This window comes from Oncorhynchus nerka, linkage group LG27, assembly GCF_034236695.1.
Source record: "Oncorhynchus nerka isolate Pitt River linkage group LG27, Oner_Uvic_2.0, whole genome shotgun sequence".
In the NCBI taxonomy this organism is placed as follows: domain Eukaryota; kingdom Metazoa; phylum Chordata; class Actinopteri; order Salmoniformes; family Salmonidae; genus Oncorhynchus; species Oncorhynchus nerka.
This window is the reverse complement of record NC_088422.1, coordinates 21757608-21780967: the sequence shown is the minus strand read 5'-3', so window position 1 is coordinate 21780967 and position 23360 is coordinate 21757608. Positions and strand designations below refer to the sequence as shown.

The following is a 23360-nucleotide window of genomic DNA, read 5'->3' as shown; positions in this document are numbered from 1 at the left end:
TATTTTCAGAATTTTTAAATGGAATAATGGAGCCCTACCCTGCATAGCATATCCATGTAGTGAAACTGACCTCTCTGTTTTTGTCTCTCTCTCACTCTCTTCTCTCACTCTCTTCTCTCTCTCACTTGCCTCTCTCGTTCTTTCTGTGCTACTCAGGCAGCCATCCCATTCTGGCCCGAGAAGGACTCCAAGAAGCTCAAAATCAAGGTAGAAGGCTGTCAGTCAACCCCTCAAACCATGGACTTCACCAAACCAGAAAACTGCCTGTTGCTGCACCTAGACAACACTGTGAGTAATGCCTGAAATTGCACTACACACACACAAACTTAAGGACTGTACGTACTGGAGTGTTTGTGGGTAACTACTGTATAAGCTGATGATGTGGCGATAAATACATTTTCCAAGTTTGGTTCCTTAATGTACTAGTACTACCACTTTTAATTTGGCTTTCCTCTTGTATTTTCCAGCTGGGCGGAGTCATTGTGGACGTGAACCTATCAGACCACTCGATCATTATCCGTTTTTCAGACTACCACGATGGAGCCGCCCCCTTCCTCATCATCAACCACACCCTGGAGCAGACGCTGGAGTTCTACCAGAGGTAAAGGAAAGACTGGAGGGAGGGGGTGGATGGGGGAGGAGGGGAAGGATGGGGAGGGAGGAAGGTAGGTAAACAGGGCAATAAGCAGAAATATGTTAAATGGGTGACATGTTATTCTTAAAACAGGTGCAATGCACTGAAACAACCTATATTCCTCATAAATCTTAGTCTATCTTGAAGTGGGATGTCTCAACTTTCCTTTTAGCAGTGTCCTTGAGATAGTGGCGATTATTTATGGGAACATAAGTTAACAGTACAAAATAAGTGTTGAGGCTGTCCTCATTGGTTTCTGAATGAAAGCTGCATGTTTACAGCCTCAGGTTCAGCAAAGTTCCCAGGCTGTGCTGCGTGCAGGATACACCTCTATCTTTTGTTTGTACTTGTTGTTCCTCAGTTTTCTTTGTTGTTTGCACTTACTTTTTATTTGTTTTAATACAGGGTTTTTGTTTTCTTCAATTTTGTGTTTTGTCTGTATTTGCCCTGTTTGCATGGATGAATTTCCTTTGGTTAGTGACTTGTGATTGACACTTATTTTGCTTTAAGTCAGAATTCTTAGCTAGTGACACATTGTTTGTCTGAAATGTGTTTGTGTGTGTTTATGGATTTGTTTGGTTTTTGTTTGGACGGGCAGATTGCGGAAAGACTTGTCAAAATGCTTGGCAGACGAGCTGCTCGAACTCTCCTTCTCACTAGAGGAGACCCAGCGCAGGTAGCAGGACCCAGGGTACCACGGGTACTCTAGCTCTCACCCACTCAGACCTTGGGGGGAGGGAGGGAGGGAGGGAGAGGGATATGGGGTAGGAACAGATTGAATGAGTGACTTGCTTCAGATGGGGTGGACATATTGGGAACTTTAAATTCTCTCCCTAGCATACAATTACTAATGCAGAAGGCATGGGCCATAGAGCGAACGTACACATATACAGTGGTGTTTGCAGTCTGTGTGTTCCCATGGTTCAGGAGTGGTCAGAGTGTGGTCAGAGCTGGACCCCCAGGTAACCGCAGGCGAAGGGAAAGAGCCTTTGTTCAGTTTTGGTGCTTACAAGAAAATAGATTATGTGCATTATATAAATGCTTAAAAATATTGTATTACATATTAATATCACTGTATGGTTCAACAACCACGAGTCAACTGATTGTTAGTGACCAAACTACAGAGTGTGGAGTGATCAAGGAGGAACTCCGGCTTCACAATGTTATGACTGTTTGCCCTTTGACCTCCCCCTATATACCAGGTTAATTTGCTTCATAGTGGGACTCTGCTGCTGCTTGGATGGGACTATGGCAATGGGATCTGACCTCTGCTTACTAGTCCTTCCATTTTCTCCAACCCATTTCCATAACCCATGTTTTTTTCTGACTGCCAGCCATCTTCCTAGTGGTTGGGTTTGCGTGGTCTTGTGTGTGTGCTTTCTAACTCTTTCCCGTTACGTGTGTGTGTGTGCGTGCGTGTGTGTGTGTGCACAAGTAGCAGTCAGAAGGAGAAGGACAAGCTGAGCCCGGGGAAGGCGGTGTACTATACCTGGGCTGAGCCCACCGGGTCACGCTCCCTGGCCTGGCAGTGTGGTAGCTACAGTGGCGAGCTGAAGAGTGAAGAGGTACCGTAACACAGCTTTCTATTCACTTCTACTAGGGTTGTGTATATTACCATAGCACCGTCTATCGGGGATGATTAGCAGCCATCGTCGATGGTGATGACATCATGATGTGACAGAGGATGGGCAACTGACGGCCACTTTTGAAGCCCTCGGATCAACATAGAATATTAGAATACACAAGGTGCAATTTTGAAATTTGGTTGTGCATCAGCAGATTTTCTCTTACAGTGTGTCAGTAATTGATGGTCACTCAAATTACGGTCCGGGGAGCCCCCATTGATTTTGTTAGTCAGTCTCACTCAGATATCATATTAAAAACTTCTCTCCACCCCATAGCAAAATGAGTACAATTGCTTGAAATGTGTTATAAAATTGCAAAATCTTCTCTCCACCCCAAAGCAAAATGTGTAGAATTGCAACATTGCTTTAAAACTGCAACATGTTATCTACGCCCCATTATCAAAATGTGTAGAATTGCATGAAATATACTCTCTGTCAAGAGGGGAGCTGCTAAAAGGTTTTGCTTGCAATACGGTGTTGGGGTGGTATGAACTACACAATCTCGCAAGCTATTTTTTTGTCTCTCTGGATATGACTTGACCTATTAAGCTTCTCAGTTTTATGGATCCTGGATTTCTCCCACTGCGCTATTTCATGACTAAACAATAAATGAATTGAACAGTTCTAGTAGGCTCAGAAAGTTTTTAATTGTATTTGAATAAGCTAAAAACATCAAATCAAATGTATTTATATAGCCCTTCGTACATCAGCTGATATCTCAAAGTGCTGTACAGAAACCCAGCCTAAAACCCCAAACAGCAAGCAATGCAGGTGTAGAAGCACGGTGGCTAGGAAAAACTCCCTAGAAAGGCCAAAACCTAGGAAGAAACCTAGAGAGGAACCAGGCTATGTGGGGTGGCCAGTCCTCTTCTGGCTGTGCCGGGTGGAGATTATAACAGAACATGGCCAAGATGTTCAAATGTTCATAAATGACCAGCATGGTCGAATAATAATAAGGCAGAACAGTTGAAACTGGAGCAGCAGCACGGCCAGGTGGACTGGGGACAGCAAGGAGTCATCATGTCAGGTAGTCCTGGGGCATGGTCCTAGGGCTCAGGTCCTCCGAGAGAGAGAAAGAAAGAGAGAAGGGAAGAATTAGAGAACGCACACTTAGATTCACACAGGACACCGAATAGGACAGGAGAAGTGCTCCAGATATAACAAACTGACCCTAGCCCCCCCGACACATAAACTACTGCAGCATAAATACTGGAGGCTGAGACAGGAGGGGTCAGGAGACACTGTGGCAAATGGGAATGAAAGTCGTAGTCTATAGCTTGGCTATTCTCAATCACAGTTTTATTTTGAATGACAAATATTACAACTCATTTTATGTTTTCTTATCTTGCTATTGTTTGTTCTATCAATCTCATTATTACCTTACCATGTTTTGGGAAACACACTTCATAACTTGTCATTTATGATATTTCAGTTAGTTGGATTAGTCTAGGCTTTTGGCCATTTGGAACCCTAGTTTGAGCAAAGCTTGTAGGCTAGTATAAGAATGAAATGAAGCATGCATGACAGAAATAAAATGCCTCATTGCCAATGTGAACCAAATGGCCAAAAGCCTAGACTAATCCAACTAACTGAAATATCATAAATGACAAGTTATGAAGTGTGTTTCCCAAATATTATAATAATGTGTTTGTCCTGAAGTTGCAGCTTTCAAATGGGAATGAAAGTCATAGTCTATAGCTTGGCTATTCTCAATCACAGTTTTATTTTGAATGACAAATATTTCAGGCCACAGTAAGTGAAATTGAGCGAACAATACCAAAATGGAAACAACTGAGAAGTCAAACAATACCCAAATGGAAACAACTGAGAAGTCAAACAATACCCAAATGGAAACAACTGAGAAGTCAAACAATACCCAAATGGAAACGACTGAGAAGTCAAACAATACCCAAATGGAAACGACTGAGAAGTCAAACAATACCCAAATGGAAACGACTGAGAAGTCAAACCATACCCAAATGGAAACGACTGAGAAGTCAAACCATACCCAAATGGAAACGACTGAGAAGTCAAACCATACCCAAATGGAAACGAATGAGAAGTCAAACAATACCCAAATGGAAACGAATGAGAAGTCAAAAGAAAACTTACATTTACATTACATTTAAGTCATTTAGCAGACGCTCTTATCCAGAGTGTTATAGTTTCTCTAGGAGGTGAACTACTGTAACAGTTCAGTGTGTTATTAACTTTAGAGCTGAGCAAAATAAAATAATTGATGGTTGGCCTAGGCCTATTTCCATATTATTCGAGCAATGTGCAACCTACCTACAACGCATAGTAGCTTAGGTCTTGCGCTCCGTTCAGACCGACAGCATCACTGCTGAGTAATACATTCTGAAGTCTTTTGTCATTATGTAATCCCAACATTTTTGTCTATTTGTGCAACGAAAGTTAAACTTCACCTTTTGCTACTATTTCTGTCAATCTAGACATACAATTTAATGCGTGGTTTAGTACAATCGTTTTAGGGGAGGGAGCTCTTTAAAAAAAAATATGACAACATAATTTCTCAATCAAAGTTTGTACTGAATATCATTATGGAATATGCATATAATGGTTCCTCCAATTTGCATCGTCTGCCCACACATATTGTCTCAAAAGCAAAATATATATATATATATAGATATACATACAGTTGAAGTCGGAAGTTTACATACACTTAGGTTGGAGTCATTAAAACTTGTTTTTCAACCACTCCACAAATCTCTTCTTAACAAAATATAGTTTTGGCAAGTCGGTTAAGACATCCTCTTTGTTCATGACAAGTAATTTTTCCAGCAATTGTTTTCAGACAGATTATTTCACTTATAATTCACTGTATCACAATTCCAGTGGGTCAGAAGTTTACATACACTAAGTTGACTGTGCCTTTAAACTGCTTGGAAGATTCCAGAAAATTATGTCTTGGTTTTAGAAGCTTCTGATAGGCTAATTGACATAATTTGAGTTAATTGGAGGTGGATGTATTTCAAGGCCTACCTTCAAACTTTGCTTGACATCATGGGAAAATCAAAAGAAGTCAGCCAAGACCTCAGAAAAAAATTGTAGACCTCCAGAAGTCTGGTTCATCCTTGGGAGCAATTTCCAAACACCTGAAGGTACCACGTTCATCTTTACAAACAATCTGTACAAACAGTAGTACGCAAGTATAAACACCATGGGACCACGCAGCCGTCATACCGCTCAGGAAGGAGACGCATTCTGTTTCCTAGAGATTAATGTACTTTGGTGCGCAAAGTGCAAATCAATCCCAGAACAACAGCAAAATACCTTGAGAAGAGGCTGGAGGAAACAGGTACAAAAGTATCTATATCCACAGTAAAACGAGTCCTATATCGACTTACCTGAAAGGCCGCTCAGCAAGGAAGAAGCCACTGCTCCAAAACTGCCATAAAAAAGCCAGACTACTGTTTGCAACTGCACATGGGGACAAATATCGTACTTTTTGGGGAAATGTCCTCTGGTCTGATGAAACAAAAACAGAACCGTTTGGCCATAATGACCATTGTTATGTTTGGAGGAAAAAGGGGGGTGCTTGCAAGCAGAATAACACCATCCCAACCGTGAAGCACAGGGGTGACAGCAAGTTGTGGGGGTGCTTTGCTGCAGGAGGGACTGGTGCACTTCACAAAATAGATGGCATCGTGAGGGAAGACAATGCATATATGATGAACAGAGAGTAGCAGAAGCGTAAAAAGAGGGGTTCTGGCCTTCTTTAGACTAGTTGAGTATCTGGAGCATCAGCATTTGTGTGTTCGATCACAGGCTCAAAATGTCCAGAAACAAATAACCTCCTTCTGAAACTCATCAGTCTATTCTTGTTCTGCGAAATGAAAGCTATTCAATGCGAGAAATTGCCAAGAGACTGAAGATCTCATAAAACTCTGTGTACTACTCCCTTCACAGACCAGCGCAAACGGGCTCTAACCAGAATATAAAAGAGGAGTGGGAGTCCCGGGTGCACAACTGAGCAAGAGGACAATTACATTAGAGGTGTCTAGTTTGAGAAACAGACGCCTCACAAGTACTCAACTGGCAGCTTCATTAAATAGTCCCTGCAAAACAACAGTCTCAACGTCAACAGTGAAGAGGCGACTCCTGGATTCTGGAGTTATGCATACCTTACCTACGTGACACTTGGCGTTCAGGCCAAAGAGTTCAATATTGTTTCTCATGGTCTGCGAGCCTTTAGGTGCCTTTTGGCAAACTCCAAGCGGGCTGTCATGTGCCTTTTACCGAGGAGTGGCTTCCGTCTGGCCACTCTACCATAAAGGCCTGATTGGTGGAGTTCTGCAGAGATGGTTGTCCTTCTGGAAGGTTCTCCCATCTCCACAGAGGAACTCTGGAGCTCTGTCAGAGTGACCATCAGGTTCTCGGGTCACCTCCCTGACCAAGGTCCTTCTCCCTTGATTGCTCAGTTTGGCAAGGCCAGCACTAGGAAGAGTCTTGATGGTTCCAAATGTCTTATATTTTAGAATGATGGAGACCACTGTGTTATTGTGTACCTTAAATGCTGCAGAAATGTTTTGGTACCCATCCCCAGATCTGGGCCTCGGCACAATCCTGTCTCAGAGCTCTACGGACAATTCCTTTGATTTCATGTCCTTGTTTTTGCTCTGACATGCATTGTCAATTGTGGAACCTTATACAGACAGGTGTGTGCCTTTCCAAATCATGTCCAATCAATTGAATTCACCACAGGTGGACTCCAATCAAGTTGTAGATGATCAATGGAAACAGGATGCACCTGAGCTCAATTTCAAGTATCATAGCAAAGCGTCTGAATACTTATGTAAAGGTATTTCTATTTCATTTTTTATTTTTAGAAATGTGCAAACCTGTTTTTACTTTGCCATTATGGGGTATTGTGTGTAGATTGATACAAAAATATATACAGTACCAGTCAAAAGTTTGGGCATACCTTCTCATTCCAGGGTTTTTCTTTATTTTGACTATTTCCTAAAATGTAGAATAATAGTGAAGACATCAAAACTATGAAATAACACATATGGAATCATGTAGGGACCAAAAAGTATTAAACAAATCAAAGTATATTTTATATTTGACATTCTTCAAAGTAGCCACCCTTTGCCTTGATGACAGCTTTGCACACTCTTGGAATTCTCTCAACCTCCTTCATAAGGAATGCTTTTCCAAGAAGGAATGCTTTTCCAACAGTCTTGTAGGACTTCCCACATATGCTGAGCACTTGTTGGCTGCATTTCCTTCACTCTGCGGTCTAACTCATCCCAAACCATCTCAATTGGGTTGAGGTCGGGTGATTGTGGAGGCCAGGCCATCTGATGCAGCACTCCATCACTCTCCTTCTTGGTCAAATAGCCCTTACACAGCCTGGAGGAGTGTTTTGGGTCATTGTCCTGTTGAAAAACAAATGATAGTCCCACTAAGTGCAAACCAGATGGGATGGCGTACCGCTGCAGAATGCTGTGGTAGCCATGCTGGTTAAGTGTGCCTTGAATACTAAATCAATCATAGACCGTGTCACCAGCAAAGCAGCCACACACCATCACACCTCCTCCTTCATGCTTCACGGTGGGAACCACAAACGCAGAGATCATTCGTTCACCTACTCTGCGTCTTACAGAGACATGGTGGTTGGAACCAAACATCTCAAATTTGGACTCATCAGACCAATGGGCAGATTTCCACCGGCAATTCTCTTCTTATTGTTGTCCTTTCGTCGTGGTTTCTTTGTAGCAAATCGACCATGAAGGCCTGATTTGACGCTTGCTTGCTAACCCGGCCTGCTAACTGCTAGCTTGCCCTGGTCTACTAGCTGCTAGCTTGTTTAGCTCCGGCCTACTAACTGTTAGCTTGTTAGCCTGCTAACTGTCTGAATCGCCGTGTCCCCAGCCAGCCCAACCACTCACTGGACCCATATGTTCACTTGGCTACGCATGCCTCTCTCTAATATCAATATGCCTTGTCCATTACTGTCCTGGTTAGTGATCACTGTCTTATTTCACTGTAGAGCCTCTAGCCCTGCTCAATATGCCTCAACCAACCATGTTGTTCCACCTCCTACATATGCGATGACATCACCTGGTTTAAACATTTCTAGAGACTATATCTCTCTCTTCATTACTCAATGCCTAGGTTTACGTCCAATGTACTCACATCCTACCTTACCTTTGTCTGTACACTATGCCTTAAATCTATGCTATCATGCCCAGAAACCTGCTCCTTTTACTCTCTGTTCTGAACGTGCTAGATGGCCAGTTCGTATAGTCTTTAGCCGTACCCTTATCCTACTTCTCCTCTGTTCCTCTGGTGATGTGGAGGTTAATCCAGGTCCTGCAGTGCCTAGCTCCACTCCCACCCCCCAGGTGCTCTCATTTGTTGACTTCTGTAAACGTAAAAGCCTTGGTTTCATGCATGTTAACATTAGAAGCCTACTCCCTAAGTTTGTTTTACTCACTGCTTTAGCACACTCTGCCAACCCAGATGTCTTAGCCGTGTCTGAATCCTGGCTTAGGAAAACCACCAAAAACCCTGAAATCTCCATTGCTAACTATAACATTTTCCGCCATGATAGAACTGCCAAAGGGGGCGGTGTTGCAATCTACTGTAAAGATAGCCTTTCTAAGTCTGTAACCAAACAATTTGAGCTTCTACTTCAAAAAAATCACCTTTCCAGAAACAAGGCTCTCACCGAGCATCTTTTCGTGGCAAAATATCTTGTTTAAAACGGGAACGTTTTTCATCCCAAAATTTTAATAGCGCCCCCTAATGCATAACTGGTTAACACCCCGGCCATCCTACAAACTAAGCTTGATGCCCTCAATCTCACACAAATTATCAATGTACCTACCAGGTACATCCCCAAATCAGTAAACACAGGCACCCTCATAGATGTCATCTTAACTAATTCGCCCTCCAAATACACCTCTGCAGTTTTCAATCAAGATCTCAGCGATCACTGCCTCATTGCCTGCATCCGTAATGGGTCTGCGACCAAACGACCATCCCTCATCACTGTCAAACGCTCCCTGAAACACTTCTGCGAGCAGGCCTTTCTAATCGACCTGGCCGGGGTATCCTGGAATGACATTGACCTCATCCCGTCAGTAGATGATGCCTGGCTATTCTTTAAAGTGCCTTCCTCACCATCTTAAATAAGCATGCCCCTCTCAAAAAATGTAGAACTAGGAATAGATATAGTCCTTGGTTCACGCCAGAACTGTCTGCCCTTGATCAGCACAAAAATATCCTGTGGCGTTCTGCATTAGCATCGAATAGCCCCCGTGATATGGAACTTTTCAGGGAAGTTAGGAACAAATATACACAGGCAGTTAGAAAAGTTAAGGCAAGCTTTTTCAAACAGAAATTTGCATCCTGTAGTACTAACTCAAAAAAGTTCTGGGACACTGTAAAGTCCATGGAGAATAAGAGCACCTCCTCCCAGCTGCCCACTGCTCTGAGGCTAGGAAACATTGTCACCACCGATAAATCCACTATAATTGAGAATTTCAATAAGCATTTCTCTACGGCTGGCCATGCTTTCCACATGGCTATCCCTACCCCGGTCAACTGCCCGGCACCCTCCACAGCAACGCGCCAAAGCCCCCACCATTTCTCCTTTACCCAAATCCAGATAGCCGATGTTCTGAAAGAGCTGCAATATCTGGATCCCTACAAATCAGCCGGCCTAGACAATCTGGACCCTCTCTTTCTAAAATGATCTTGTTGCAACCCCTATTACTAGCCTGTTCAACCTCTCTTTCGTATCGTCTGAGATTCCCAAAGATTGGAAAGCTGCCGCGGTCATCCCCCTCTTCAAAGGGGATGACACTCTAGACCCAAACTGCTACAGACCTATATCTATCCTACTCTGTCTTTCTAAGGTCTTTGAAAGCCAAGTTAACAAACATACTGACCAATTCGAATCCCACCATACCTTCTCCGCTATGCAATCTGATTTCAGAGCTGGTCATGGGGTGCACCTCAGCCACGCTCAAGGTTCTAAACGACATCATAACCGCCATCGATAGAGACATTACTGTGCAGCCGTATTCATCGACCTGGCCAAGGCTTTCGACTCTGTCAATCACAACATTCTTATTGGCAGACTCGACAGCCTTGGTTTCTCAAATGATTGCCTCGCCTGGTTTACCAACTACTTCTCTGATAGAGTTCAGTGTGTCCAATCGGAGGGCCTGTTGTCTGGACCTCTGACAGTCTCTATGGGTGTGCTACAGGGTTCAATTCTCGGGCCGACTCTCTTTTCTGTATACATCAATGCTGTTGCTCTTGTTGCTGGTGATTCTCTGATCCACCTCTACTCAGACGACACCATTCTGTATACATCTGGCCCCTCCTTGGACACTGTGTTAACTAACCTCCAGACGAGCTTCAATGCCATACAACTCTCCTTCCGTGGCCTCCAACTGCTCTTAAACGCAAGTAAAACTAAATGCATGCTTTTCAATCGATCTCTGCCCGCACCTGCTCGCCCGTCCAGCATCACTACTCTGGACGGCTCTGACTTAGAATACGTGGACAACTACAAATACCTGGGTGTCTGGTTAGACTGTAAACTCTCCTTCCAGACTCACATTAAGAATCTCCAATCCAAAATTAAATCTAGAATCGGCTTCCTATATCGCAACAAAGCATCCTTCACGCATGCTGCCAAACATACCCTCGTAAAACTGACCATCCTACTGATCCTCGACTTTGGTGATGTCATCTATAAAATAGCCTCCAACACTCTACTCAACAAACTGGATGCAGTCTATCACAGTGCCATCTGTTTTATCACCAAAGCACCATACACTACCCACCATTGCGACCTGTACGCTCTCGTTGGATAGCCCTCGCTTCATACTCGTCGCCAAACCCACTGGCTACAGGTTATCTCCAAGTCTCTGCTAGGTAAAGCCCCGCCTTATCTCAGCTCAATGGTCACCATAGCAGCACCCACTCGTAGCACGCGCTCCAGCAGATATATCTCACTGGTCACCCCCAAAGCCAATTCCTCCTTTGGTCGTCTTTCCTTCCAGTTCTCTGCTGCCCATGACTGGAACGAATTGCAAAAATCTCTGAAGTTGGAGACTCACATCTCCCTCACTAGCTTTAAGCACCAGCTGTCAGAGCAGTTTACAGATCACTGCACCTGTACTTAGCCTATCTGTTAACAGCCCATCTATCTACCTACCTCATCCCCATACTGGTATTTATTGATTTATTTTGCTCCTTTGCACCCCGGTATCTCTACCTGCACATTCATCTTCTGCCGATCTACCATTCCAGTGTTTAATTGCTATATTGTAATTACTTCGCCACCATGGCCTATTTATTTCCTTAACTTACCTCATTTGCACTCACTGTATATAGACTTTTTGTTTTATTTTGTTCTACTGTATTATTGACTTTGTTTTGTTTATTCCATGTGAAACTCTGTGTTGTTGTATGTGTCGAATTGTTACGCTTTATCTTGGTCAGGTCGCAGTTGTAAATGAGAACTTGTTCTCAACTAGCCTACCTGGTTAAATAAAGGTGAAATAAAATAAATAAAACATTTCACGCAGTCTCCTCTGAACAGTTGATGGACTTGGTCTTTTACCAAATAGGGCCATCTTCTGTATACCACCCCTACCTTGTCACAACACAACTGATTGGCTCAAACACATTAAGAAGGAAAGAAATTCCACAAATATCCTTTTAACAAGGCACACCTGTTAATTGAAATGCAATCCATTTTAGAACAAGGCTGTAACATAACAAAATGTGGAAAAAGTCAAGGCGTCTGAATACACTCCAAATAGTCTGTATATCCGACCTAGTGGCTTGCTGTGTTGAGGATTTTTAAACTATTCAGCTTCAGATAAATTACTAAGGAGGTGTTTTTGGTGTATTATAAAATACTAATGAATCAGTGTGATCTTGTGAGATATTGATTCAGCTTTGATCTAACTATACTAAACAAGCACCATTGTGATAAGTGATAATCTTCTATTTGTAATAATAATAATAATAAGTGGTAAGTAGGATTATTAGGTGTTCTTGTTACATCGGATTTGGCCCATTCAGCACCCCTAAATATGTTGTCATGAATACCGATTCCTCTCGTCCTTCCCGTAACATGCGAGCTTCCACTAGCGGTCTATTCAGATTTTTTCTGTTTGTTTCTTAATTACACCATTTTTTTAAATACAAAAATGTCTGGCCTCTAGAGGGGCGATAACATTGTCTATCGGGCGATTTTATATGTACAGAATCACAATTGAACAAAAGTTGATTGCCCAACCCTAACCACCATTCACCATTTGCGCTAGCGGTGTTGATATGTTACATTCTCACACGGTTTGATTGATAATATGGTTCATTCTTATTTATACCAGTGTTTCATATTCGTGTGATACACATTTTGTATTGAGTACATCAGAGCAATATGACACACAGGCGTGAGGCTCAACCATAGTATCTCCTCAGACTAATATGTAGGCTATACGTATTCATATTACATATCACACTAAAAATGAACTGATATGAAACAGACTAGGATGTCCTGCTTAGTGTTTAACAGAGCTGCTTAATAAGGTGTAGTAATCACACAACTTTAATCGGATCATTATTCAGGCTCCGATCCTAAAAAGGCTTAGTAAAGGATTTAGGTAAGTCCACCAGAAACGTTGAAAGTGTTATTGCATTTTTATCCCCTTTATACTGGTCTGATGACTTGAGGGAAGCAACATGATGATAACCAGTTTAAAATTCTACAAGACAGACAAAATACGTACAGTAGTATAAGCATAGTGTAAAAAGTTGTTGAGGCTTTCTTTGCATCTGATGTGCACTTGATCCGTGTGTAGGACCTGCGGTTGGACGTGAATGAGGAGGGTAAGCTGTACCTCATCTCATTCTACGAGGGCCTCCAGCGGGTGGCGCTGTTCACCGAGGACAGGCGGATCTACAAGCTGCTGTGTGAGAGTGAGAAGGCCGAGCTGGCTGAACAGGAGATCATCCTCTCCCTGCAAGACGTGGGTGTCTCCCTGGTCAACAACAGCAACCACCAGGAGGTGTCCTTCATTGGCATTACCAGGTATACACACACTCACATAGTATATACACTCACTCACTATGGTATGATAGTACTACAGTTGATTGTACTGTGAGTGGAAAGGTGGTTCCAGTTTCAGAACAGCAGCATGTTCAGTGTGCTTTCCTGTGTGTGTAGTTCAGACGTGGTGTGGGAGTTCAAGCCAAAGAAGAAGTCTCGCTGGAAACCACTGAGTTTTAAATATACAGCGCTGCTGGAGACCCACTTCAGAGAGTACACCGAGAGTGGATCAGTGGACAATGCCATCTTAGACCTGGAGAGCAACTTCCAGGTCAGACAGCAACTGGATATGCCACTGAACAGTATCCATGTGTCTGATACCATGTACCATCCACTTGATATCCTGCCCCTTGAAAATGATACAATTTGTAAAGGTAGATGTGGTTCTCAATTTGTGCACAGCTCCTGTATAACCTGTGTGTGTGTGTGGGCTAACTCCGTTATCAGGTGTCTCTGACGCCAAATAGGCAAGACATGAGGATGATGAAGCCATGTGATGCTCCAATCAGGAGGAACTTCCTTCCGGGGGTGAAGGTGGAGTACAGCGTATCAGCCCGCCAGAGTGCCTACCGTGTCCAGATCAACCGCATACAGGTGGGTTCCAGAGAGTAGGAAAGTGCGCACTCTATCCAACTGTATGGTGGGTCCTCACCCGACCTGACTATCATACCATAGATTTTTACATTGACCATTTAGTAATTTGGCCAACAATTCAGTTAAATTAAATGCCATTCCTTTCATGCTGACCTTTTTTTTTTGGTTCCATTGTTTGAGTCCTTTATTTTTCCACAGATCCAGAATCAGCTGCCTGGAGCAATCTTTCCCTATGTCTTCTACCCAATAAAACTACCAAAGTCTGTCACCATGGACTCAGGTCAGTACCAAACTCTGTCCAAGTCCTTTGGTGTTGTGCAGTCACACTTACCTGGGCCTAAGTGGGTCTCTAAAGGGGGCCATTTCGAACGCAACCATACACATTTGTAGAGTGGAGTACTCTGGATAAACACATATCTATGGGTGTTTCTGCTCCACACTGTCCTTTAGAGCCCAAACCTCTGACCGACATCAGCATTGTTACCAGGGCAGCCGGACACTCAGATATCTCCCGCATCAAGTGAGTCCATCACTATAGTTCATTTTCTCCCACCTATCTTCCATCTCTCTCTCTCCTTCTGTTCCATCTCTTTTCTGTTCCATCTCTCTCTTCTGTTCTCTCTGTGTCTTCTCTCTCTCTGTTCCCTTACCTTCCTTTCTGACAACTTTCTCATTGCCTGTCTCTATATCTTCCACCCCCTGACTTCATCAGGTATTTCATGGTGCTGATCCAGGAGATGGACTTGAAGTTGGACCTGGGTTTCCTCTACGCCATCTTGGATCTGTTCACCCCGGAGAATGCCAGCGTGATGACATCAGAGCAGATGGTAAGACCCTGACCTTCCCCTCAGTTGACCTCCACACATTATCCCCACTACATACTCGAGGACTGGAGTTTGGAACCAATGATCTAGCATGTGCAAAGAGCCTACAGATCAGGGGTCGGCAACCGAAGGCATGCGTGCCAGCCTTGGCATGCAAGGGTGTTTGCCTTGGCACGCTAAGGCTTGGCAAGCCACCCACCCAAAAAAAGACTAATTAAAAAAATGTATATATTTTTTTTTCTTATTTTTTAAATTTTTTATTCTTGGTGTGCTAAGCCTTGCCTTGACGTTTATTATCTCACTTATTTTGGTCAGTAATTTTCTATATAAACTGGAGAAAATGATTGAAATTGCATGCACTGGTTTCGAAATTGCATTGATATTCACTGCAATGTTGTAGTTCCCAAGGTATGTCAATCCTGATTAGCCAGTGGGCTTTCATGATTTTGCAGGAGTTTCATATTATTAGTTCAGTGCAAGAGGACCTGCCTCGCCTCTCCTGACAAATTCAAAACCAAGACCGCACTGAAGATGAGAGCTAGCTTGTTATTTAAAGAAGTTCAGGGCGCAAAATGACATCAGCAAAGAAAAGTTTGGCAGATGTCCACCCATTTATTCCCTCTTGGACAAAGGAATATGGAAGCTCTTTGAGCTCTCTGTTGTAAAACTGTTGTTTGTCGGACATCAAGTGTACGCCATCATTTTGAAACGAGATGGGAGAAAAACTTGAAGGATGAGGCGGAAAAGGCTGAAGGAATTAAAAGGTCTGTGTCCAGGTATGATAAGCAAGCAGTTATGTTTACAAATCTACATGCAGTCAATAATCAAGCTACAGAGGGGAGCTACAAAGTTGCGCTGTACATTGCTAAACATGGAAAACCATTTACTAATGGGGAATATATCAAGGAGGCTTTCCTCAGTAGTTTGCAGGCTTTATTTGATGGATTGCCTAACAAAGACACAATCATCTCAAAGATAAAAGCCTGTATCTGCCAGAACTGTTGAAAGGCCCGAGATGGTTGAAAATGTAAAGGAGCAGCAAGCTGTAGCGGTGAAAGATGCACCCGTGTGGCTCTTGATGAGAGTGTGGATGTGAATGGCATTCCACGTCTGGCAGTTGTTGCAAGATACTGTGACTCAGAGCCTGTAGGTGTGGAGCTGCTTTGTCTATAGGATACTGTGACTCAGAGCCGGTACGTGTGGAGCTGCTTTGTCGATACTGTGCCTCAGAGCCTGTAGGTGTGGAGCTGCTTTGTCTATAGGATACTGTGACTCAGAATAGGTACGTGTGGAGCTGCTTTGTCTATAGGATACTGTGACTCAGAGCAGGTACGTGTGGAGCTGCTTTGTCTGTAGGATACTGTGACTCAGAGCCGGTACGTGTGGAGCTGCTTTGTCTGTAGGATACTGTGACTCAGAGCCGGTACGTGTGGAGCTGCTTTGTCTATAGGATACTGTGACTCAGAGCCGGTACGTGAGGAGCTGCTTTGTCTATAGGATACTGTGACTCAGAATAGGTACATGAGGAGCTGCTTTGTCTATAGGATACTGTGACTCAGAATAGGTCCGTGTGGAGCTGCTTTGTCGATAGGATACTGTGACTCAGAATAGGTACGTGTGGAGCTGCTTTGTCAATAGGATACTGTGACTCAGAATAGGTACGTGAGGAGCTGCTTTGTCAATAGGATACTGTGACTCAGAATAGGTACATGAGGAGCTGCTTTGTCTATAGGATACTGTGACTCAGAATAGGTCCGTGTGGAGCTGCTTTGTCGATAGGATACTGTGACTCAGAATAGGTACGTGTGGAGCTGCTTTGTCAATAGGATACTGTGACTCAGAATAGGTACGTGTGGAGCTGCTTTGTCAATAGGATACTGTGACTCAGAATAGGTATGTGAGGAGCTGCTTTGTCAATAGGATACTGTGACTCAGAATAGGTACGTGTGGAGCTGCTTTGTCAATAGGATACTGTGACTCAGAATAGGTACGTGTGGAGCTGCTTTGTCAATAGGATACTGTGACTCAGAATAGGTACGTGTGGAGCTGCTTTGTCTATAGGATACTGTGACTCAGAATAGGTACGTGTGGAGCTGCTTTGTCTATAGGATACTGTGACTCAGAATAGGTACATGAGGAGCTGCTTTGTCTATAGGATACTGTGACTCAGAATAGGTACGTGTGGAGCTGCTTTGTCTATAGGATACTGTGACTCAGAATAGGTACGTGTGGAGCTGCTTTGTCTATAGGATACTGTGACTCAGAATAGGTACGTGTGGAGCTGCTTTGTCTATAGGATACTGTGACTCAGAATAGGTACGTGAGGAGCTGCTTTGTCTATAGGATACTGTGACTCAGAGCAGGTACGTGTGGAGCTGCTTTGTCTGTAGGATACTGTGACTCAGAGCCGGTACGTGTGGAGCTGCTTTGTCTATAGGATACTGTGACTCAGAGCCGGTACGTGTGGAGCTGCTTTGTCTATAGGATACTGTGACTCAGAATAGGTACGTGTGGAGCTGCTTTGTCAATAGGATACTGTGACTCAGAATAGGTACGTGTGGAGCTGCTTTGTCAATAGGATACTGTGACTCAGAATAGGTACGTGTGGAGCTGCTTTGTCTATAGGATACTGTGACTCAGAATAGGTACGTGTGGAGCTGCTTTGTCTATAGGATACTGTGACTCAGAATAGGTACGTGAGGAGCTGCTTTGTCTATAGGATACTGTGACTCAGAATAGGTACGTGTGGAGCTGCTTTGTCTATAGGATACTGTGACTCAGAATAGGTACGTGTGGAGCTGCTTTGTCTATAGGATACTGTGACTCAGAATAGGTACGTGAGGAGCTGCTTTGTCTATAGGATACTGTGACTCAGAATAGGTACGTGAGGAGCTGCTTTGTCTATAGGATACTGTGACTCAGAATAGGTACGTGTGGAGCTGCTTTGTCTATAGGATACTGTGACTCAGAATAGGTACGTGTGGAGCTGCTTTGTCTATAGGATACTGTGACTCAGAATAGGTACATGAGGAGCTGCTTTGTCTATAGGATACTGTGACTCAGAGCCGGTACGTGTGGAGCTGCTTTGTCTATAGGATACTGTGACTCAGAATAGGTACGTGTGGAGCTGCTTTGTCTATAACCCATGCATGCTACTACTAAAGGGGAAGATGAAGCAAAAGCCTTCACAGATCATTTTGAGGAGAGAGGTGTCTATTAAAAACATTTTCGCTACTACAACTGACGGGGCCTCCGCTATGGTGGGAAACATAAAGGATCCACAAAGCTGATTGAAGATAAGATTGGCCACCGTGTGGTTAAATGTCACTGTATCATTCACCAAGAGAATCTGTGTTCAAAGATTAAGCCCGTAGTGCTTAATCTTGGACAGCGCCTCTGTTTAGCGAGCTATGGAATTCTTCAGTTTGTGAGCAAGTAGATATTCAACAGACACAGTTAGTTGTAATGCACATATGAAAATCATAACTGGCACGCAGATCGTTAAAAATATTAGGATAAATTGTAAATTGGCACTCCACACAAAAAAGGTTGCCGACGCCTGCTATAGACCTTTTCAACTGTCCAAACAATAACACTTTCTGCCAGAGAACTTCATGTTAATTTCTCTACCCTAAGTTGCCTCCAACGTCCTTTTTAGAGAATTTGGCAGTATGGCCAACCAGCCTCACAAATGCAGACCAACGTGTAACTACGCCAGCCCAGGACCTCCGCATCTGGGTTCTTCACCTGCGGGATCGTCTGAGACCAGCCACCCGGACAGCTGGTGAAACTGTGGGTTTGCACAACCAAAGAATTTTTGCACAAACCGTCTAGCGGAAGCTCATCTGCGTGCTCGTTGTCCTCACCAGGGTCTTTACCTGACTGCAGTTCAGCGTTGTAACTGACTTCAATGGGCAAATGCTCACCTTCAATGGGCACTGGCACGCTGGAGAAGTGTGCTCTTCACAGATGAATCCCTGTTTCAACTGTACCGGGCAGATGGCAGACAGCATGTATGGCGGCGTGTGGGCGAACGATTTGCTGATGCCAACGTTATGAACAGAGTGCCCCATGGTGGCGGTGGGGTTATGGTATGGGCAGGCATCAGCTACAGACAACAAACACAAGTACATTTTATCAATGGCAATTTGAATTCACAGAGATACTGTGATGAGATCATTGTCGTGCCATTCATCCGCCGACATCACCTAATGTTTAATCTTGATAATGCACGGCCCCATGTCGCAAGAATCTGTACACAATTCATGGAAGCTGAAAATGTCCCAGTTCTTCCATGGCCTGCATACTCACCAGACATGTCACCCATTGAGCATGTTTGGGAGGCTCTGGATTGATGTGTACGGCAGCTTGTTCCAGTTCCCGCAACTTTGCACAGCCATTGAAGAGGAGTGTGACAAAATTCCACAGGCCAAAATCAACAGCCTGATCAACTCTATGCGAAGTAGATGTCGTGCTGCATCAGGCAAATGGGGTTCACCAGATACTGACTGGTTTTCTGATCCACACCACTACCTCCACGCCATCATCTATCATCTGGTGCTGTCACCCACCCTGAGACCTAAAGTACTGTTATCCTAGCCTAACCAAGATCATGGGTTTGGTAGGATAATGGATGCTGCTTTGTGGGTATGAAGTGCTGTTGTAGAGAGGGGTTGCATCTTAGGTCATCCATATACAGGGATTGTTACACCTACACCAATGATCAAGGACATCAGCTACAAATCTTTGTAATATCATCAAACAAAATGAGAGTGAGTGACAACCAAATAAAAGAGACAAACGGGGAATGTTCACTGACCAAAAAATATGCTATACTTAAATTCAGGAATCAACACTGTATTTCCTATCATTCAAAGAACGCCTATGTAAACAGTTAATGGGTTTAGACATTCATCTTACTCCAAAACAAGAGATGAGTGAATAGTTAAATGAATAGTGTCTAATACAAATAATAAGCAGAATGGCTGAGCTGGAACAGAAACCTGCACACCCAGTAGCTAGATCTCTAGGAGCAAGAGAAACTACAATGTATATAACCCGTTGGAGATATACCCTTCAGTCTCTCCAGGACTCTCTTTGTGACCTTCATCTGCAGAGTTCGCAGGTCTCTGTATTGGAGGTTAGAAAACATAGAAATTAGACTAGGACTTGCGTCATTATTCTCAAGTAATATAACATTTGTTTCATTTTTCTATAGTTCATGGTAGCTAACATTGTTTTTAGCAGATCAAGCTAACGTTTGTTTTATTAAAATAACAAATTGGATGTTTGTCTATCCTATTTATATGTACTTAGCTGACATTACCTAGAATATATAGTTAACTTGATAAACAATTTACCCTTGTATCCACATCCTGCTGCTAACATTACTATCCATGCAGGCAATGCAGCCCACTGCGATGCTTCTTTGGGAAATCTATCAACTTTAATATTCTAAAATAGATTTGTCCCTGGACGTAAGACCCATCCTACCTGCGAATACTATGAAAACAACTAGACTAAGTTTAGAACTGTGACGAAACAGCTGTTGTTTACAAAAGCAATTGAAGTTCTTTTTGAGTTCCTGGGTTCACTTCCGCTCCTCGTCAATATCTCTCTCCTCTCCCTCGGTGGTGTTCAGGTGGAGTTGTTTGAGAAGGACATTAAGTATCTGAAGACTGAGCTGAACAACATCTCAGCCGCTGACACGTCCCCTATCAGTCTCTATGAGTACTTCCACATCTCTCCCATCAAGGTGAGCTTCAGTGTCATTACAGTGCATTTACTACCTGTATGCTATATTACGTTAGGGCCAGGAGATTTTCCAGACAGCATGGCTTGACCAGTAGGCCATCTAGTCATGCATTGTTATTGGCCAGTTATGCACCATAGCAAGGGATTCTATCATGGGATGATGTAGCTATAGCAAGGTGTGTTTGTGTTTGTTTGATAGTTGCACCTGAGTTTGTCTTTGAGTTCTGGAGGTGAGGATGGTAATAAGGAGAAGAGGGAGACTGAGGTCATCCCTGTCCAATCCCTCAATCTGCTGCTGAAGAGCATCGGAGCAACCCTCACTGACGTGCAGGACGTCGTCTTCAAGTATGGACACACACATACATATATATATATATATATATACACAGTACCAGTCAAAAGTTTGGACACACCTACTCATTCCAGGGTTTTTCTATATTTGTACTATTTTCTACATTGTAGAATAATAGTGAAGACATCAAAACTATGAAATAACACATGGAATCATGTAGTAACAAAAAAAGTGTTAAACAAATGCTTCAAAGTAGCCACCCTTACCTTGATGACAGCTTTGCACACTTGGCATTCTCTCAACCAGCTTCATGAGGTAGTCACCTGGAATGCATTTCAATTAACAGGTGTGCCTTGTTATAAGTTAATTTGTGGAATTTCTTTCCTTCTTAATGCATTTGAGCCAATCAGTTGTGTTGTGACATGGTAGGGGTGGTATACAGAAGATAGTCCTATTTGGTAAAATACCAAGTCCATATAACAGCTCAAATAAGCAAAACAAAACACAGTCCATCATTACTTTAAGACATTTCAATAACTTTGAAAGTTTCTTCAAGTGCAGTTGCAAAAACCATCCAGCGCTATGATGAAACTGGCTCTCATGAGGTCCGCCACAGGAATGGAAGACCCAGAGTTACCTCTGCTGCAGAGGATAAGTTCATTTGAGTTACTGTACCAGCCTCAGAAATTACAGCCTAAATAAATGCTTCACAGAGTTCAAGTAGAAGACGCATCTCAACATCAACTGTTCAGAGGCGACGGTGTGAATCAGTCGTTCATGGTTGAATTGCTGCAAAGAAACCACGACTAAAGGACACCAATAAGAAGAAGAGACTTGCTTGGGCTAAGAAACACATGCAATGGGCATTAGACCAGTGGAAATCTGTCCTTTGGTCTGATGAGTCAAAATGTGAGATTTTTGGTTCCAACTGCCTTGTCTTTGTGAGACACAGAGTAGGTGAATGGATGATCTCTGCATGTGTGGTTCCCACTGTGAAGCACGGAGGAGGAGGTGTGATGGTGTGGGGGTGCTTTGCTGTTGACACTGTCTGTGATTTATTTAGAATTCAAGGCACACTTAACCAGCATAGCTACCAATGCATTCTGCTGTGTGGGAACTCCTTCAAGCCTGTTGGAAAAGCATTCCAGGTGAAGCTGGTTGATGAAATGCCAAGAGTGTGCAAAGCTGTCATCAAGGCAAGGGGGGCTACTTTGAAAAATCTCAAATATATTTTGATTTGTTTAACACTTTTTTTGGTTACTACATGATTCCATATGTGTAAGACAGTAGTTTTGGAATTGTTAGTTAGATTACTTGTTGGTTATTACTGCATTGTCGGAACTAGAAGCACAAGCATTTCGCTACACTCGCATTACCATCTGCTAACCATGTGTATGTGACAAATAAAATTTGATTTGATTTGTGTTATTCATAGTTTTGATGTCTTCATCTATTATTCTACAATGTAGAAAGTAATAGAAATAAAGAAAAACCCTTGAATGAGTAGGTGTGTCCAAACCTTTAACTGGTACTAATATATATATCAGTTGATGTCGGAAGTTTACAAGAAATTTGTTGAGTGGTTGAAAAACACGTTTTAATGACTCCAACTTAAGTGGCACACTTAACTAGCCTTAGGTTGGAGTAATTAAAACTTGTTTTTCAACCACTCAACAAATTTCTTGTTAACAAACTATAGTTTTGGCAAGTCGGTTAGGACATCTATATTGTGCATGACACAAGTAATTTTTCCAACAATTGCTTACAGACAGATTATTTCACTTAGAATTCACTATATCACAATTCCAGTGGGTCAGAAATTTGCATAAACTAAATTCACTGTGTCTTAAAACAGCTTGGAAAATTCCAGAAAATTATGTCATGGCTTTAGAAGCTTCTGATTGGCAAATTGACATCATTTGATTCAATTGGAGGTGTACCTGTGGATGTATTTCAAGGTCTACCTTCAATGCCTCTTTGGTTGACATCATGGGAAAATCAAAATAAATCAGCCACGACCTCAGAAATAAAATTGTAGACCTCCACAAGTCTGGTTCATCCTTGGGAGCAATTTCCAAACACCGGAAGGTACCACGTTCATCTTTACAAACAATAGTACGCAAGTATAAACACCATAGGACCACGCAGCCGTCATACCGCTCAGGAAGGAGACGCGTTTTGTCTCCTAGATATGAACGTACTTTGGTGCGAAAAGTGCAAATCAATCCCAGAACAACAGCAAAAGACCCAGAGAAGATACTGGAGGAAACCGGTACAAAAGTATCTATATCCACAGTAAAATGAGTCCTATATTGACATAACCTGAAAGGCCGCTCAGCAAGGAAGAAGCCACTGCTCCAGAACCGCCATAAAAAAGCCAGACTACAGTTTGCAACTGCATACGGGGACAAAGATCATACTTTTTGGAGAAATGTCCTCTGGTCTGACGAAACAAAAATAGAACCGTTTGGCCATAATGACCATCATTATGTTTGGAGGAAAAAGGTGGAGGCTTGCAAGCCGAAGAACA

General features: G+C 43.0%; 1 protein-coding gene across 4 annotated transcripts in view; it reads left to right on the top strand.

Moving 5' to 3' along the window:
* LOC115111355 (intermembrane lipid transfer protein VPS13A-like) overlaps window positions 1-23360 on the top strand; it is a 73685-nt gene that overhangs the window by 36818 nt on the left and 13507 nt on the right. For 2 of the 4 annotated variants that reach the window (XM_029637318.2, XM_029637316.2), the window contains exons 50-60: window positions 157-288; window positions 468-601; window positions 2070-2199; window positions 13119-13348; window positions 13484-13637; window positions 13814-13960; window positions 14159-14240; window positions 14411-14480; window positions 14673-14787; window positions 20426-20539; window positions 20738-20883. In XM_029637318.2, coding sequence (XP_029493178.2) covers window positions 157-288; window positions 468-601; window positions 2070-2199; window positions 13119-13348; window positions 13484-13637; window positions 13814-13960; window positions 14159-14240; window positions 14411-14480; window positions 14673-14787; window positions 20426-20539; window positions 20738-20883 — 1454 coding nt within the window. The remainder of the gene's footprint in view (window positions 1-156; window positions 289-467; window positions 602-2069; window positions 2200-13118; window positions 13349-13483; window positions 13638-13813; window positions 13961-14158; window positions 14241-14410; window positions 14481-14672; window positions 14788-20425; window positions 20540-20737; window positions 20884-23360) is intronic. The other 2 variants (XM_029637319.2, XM_029637317.2) reach the window with 1 other exon arrangement.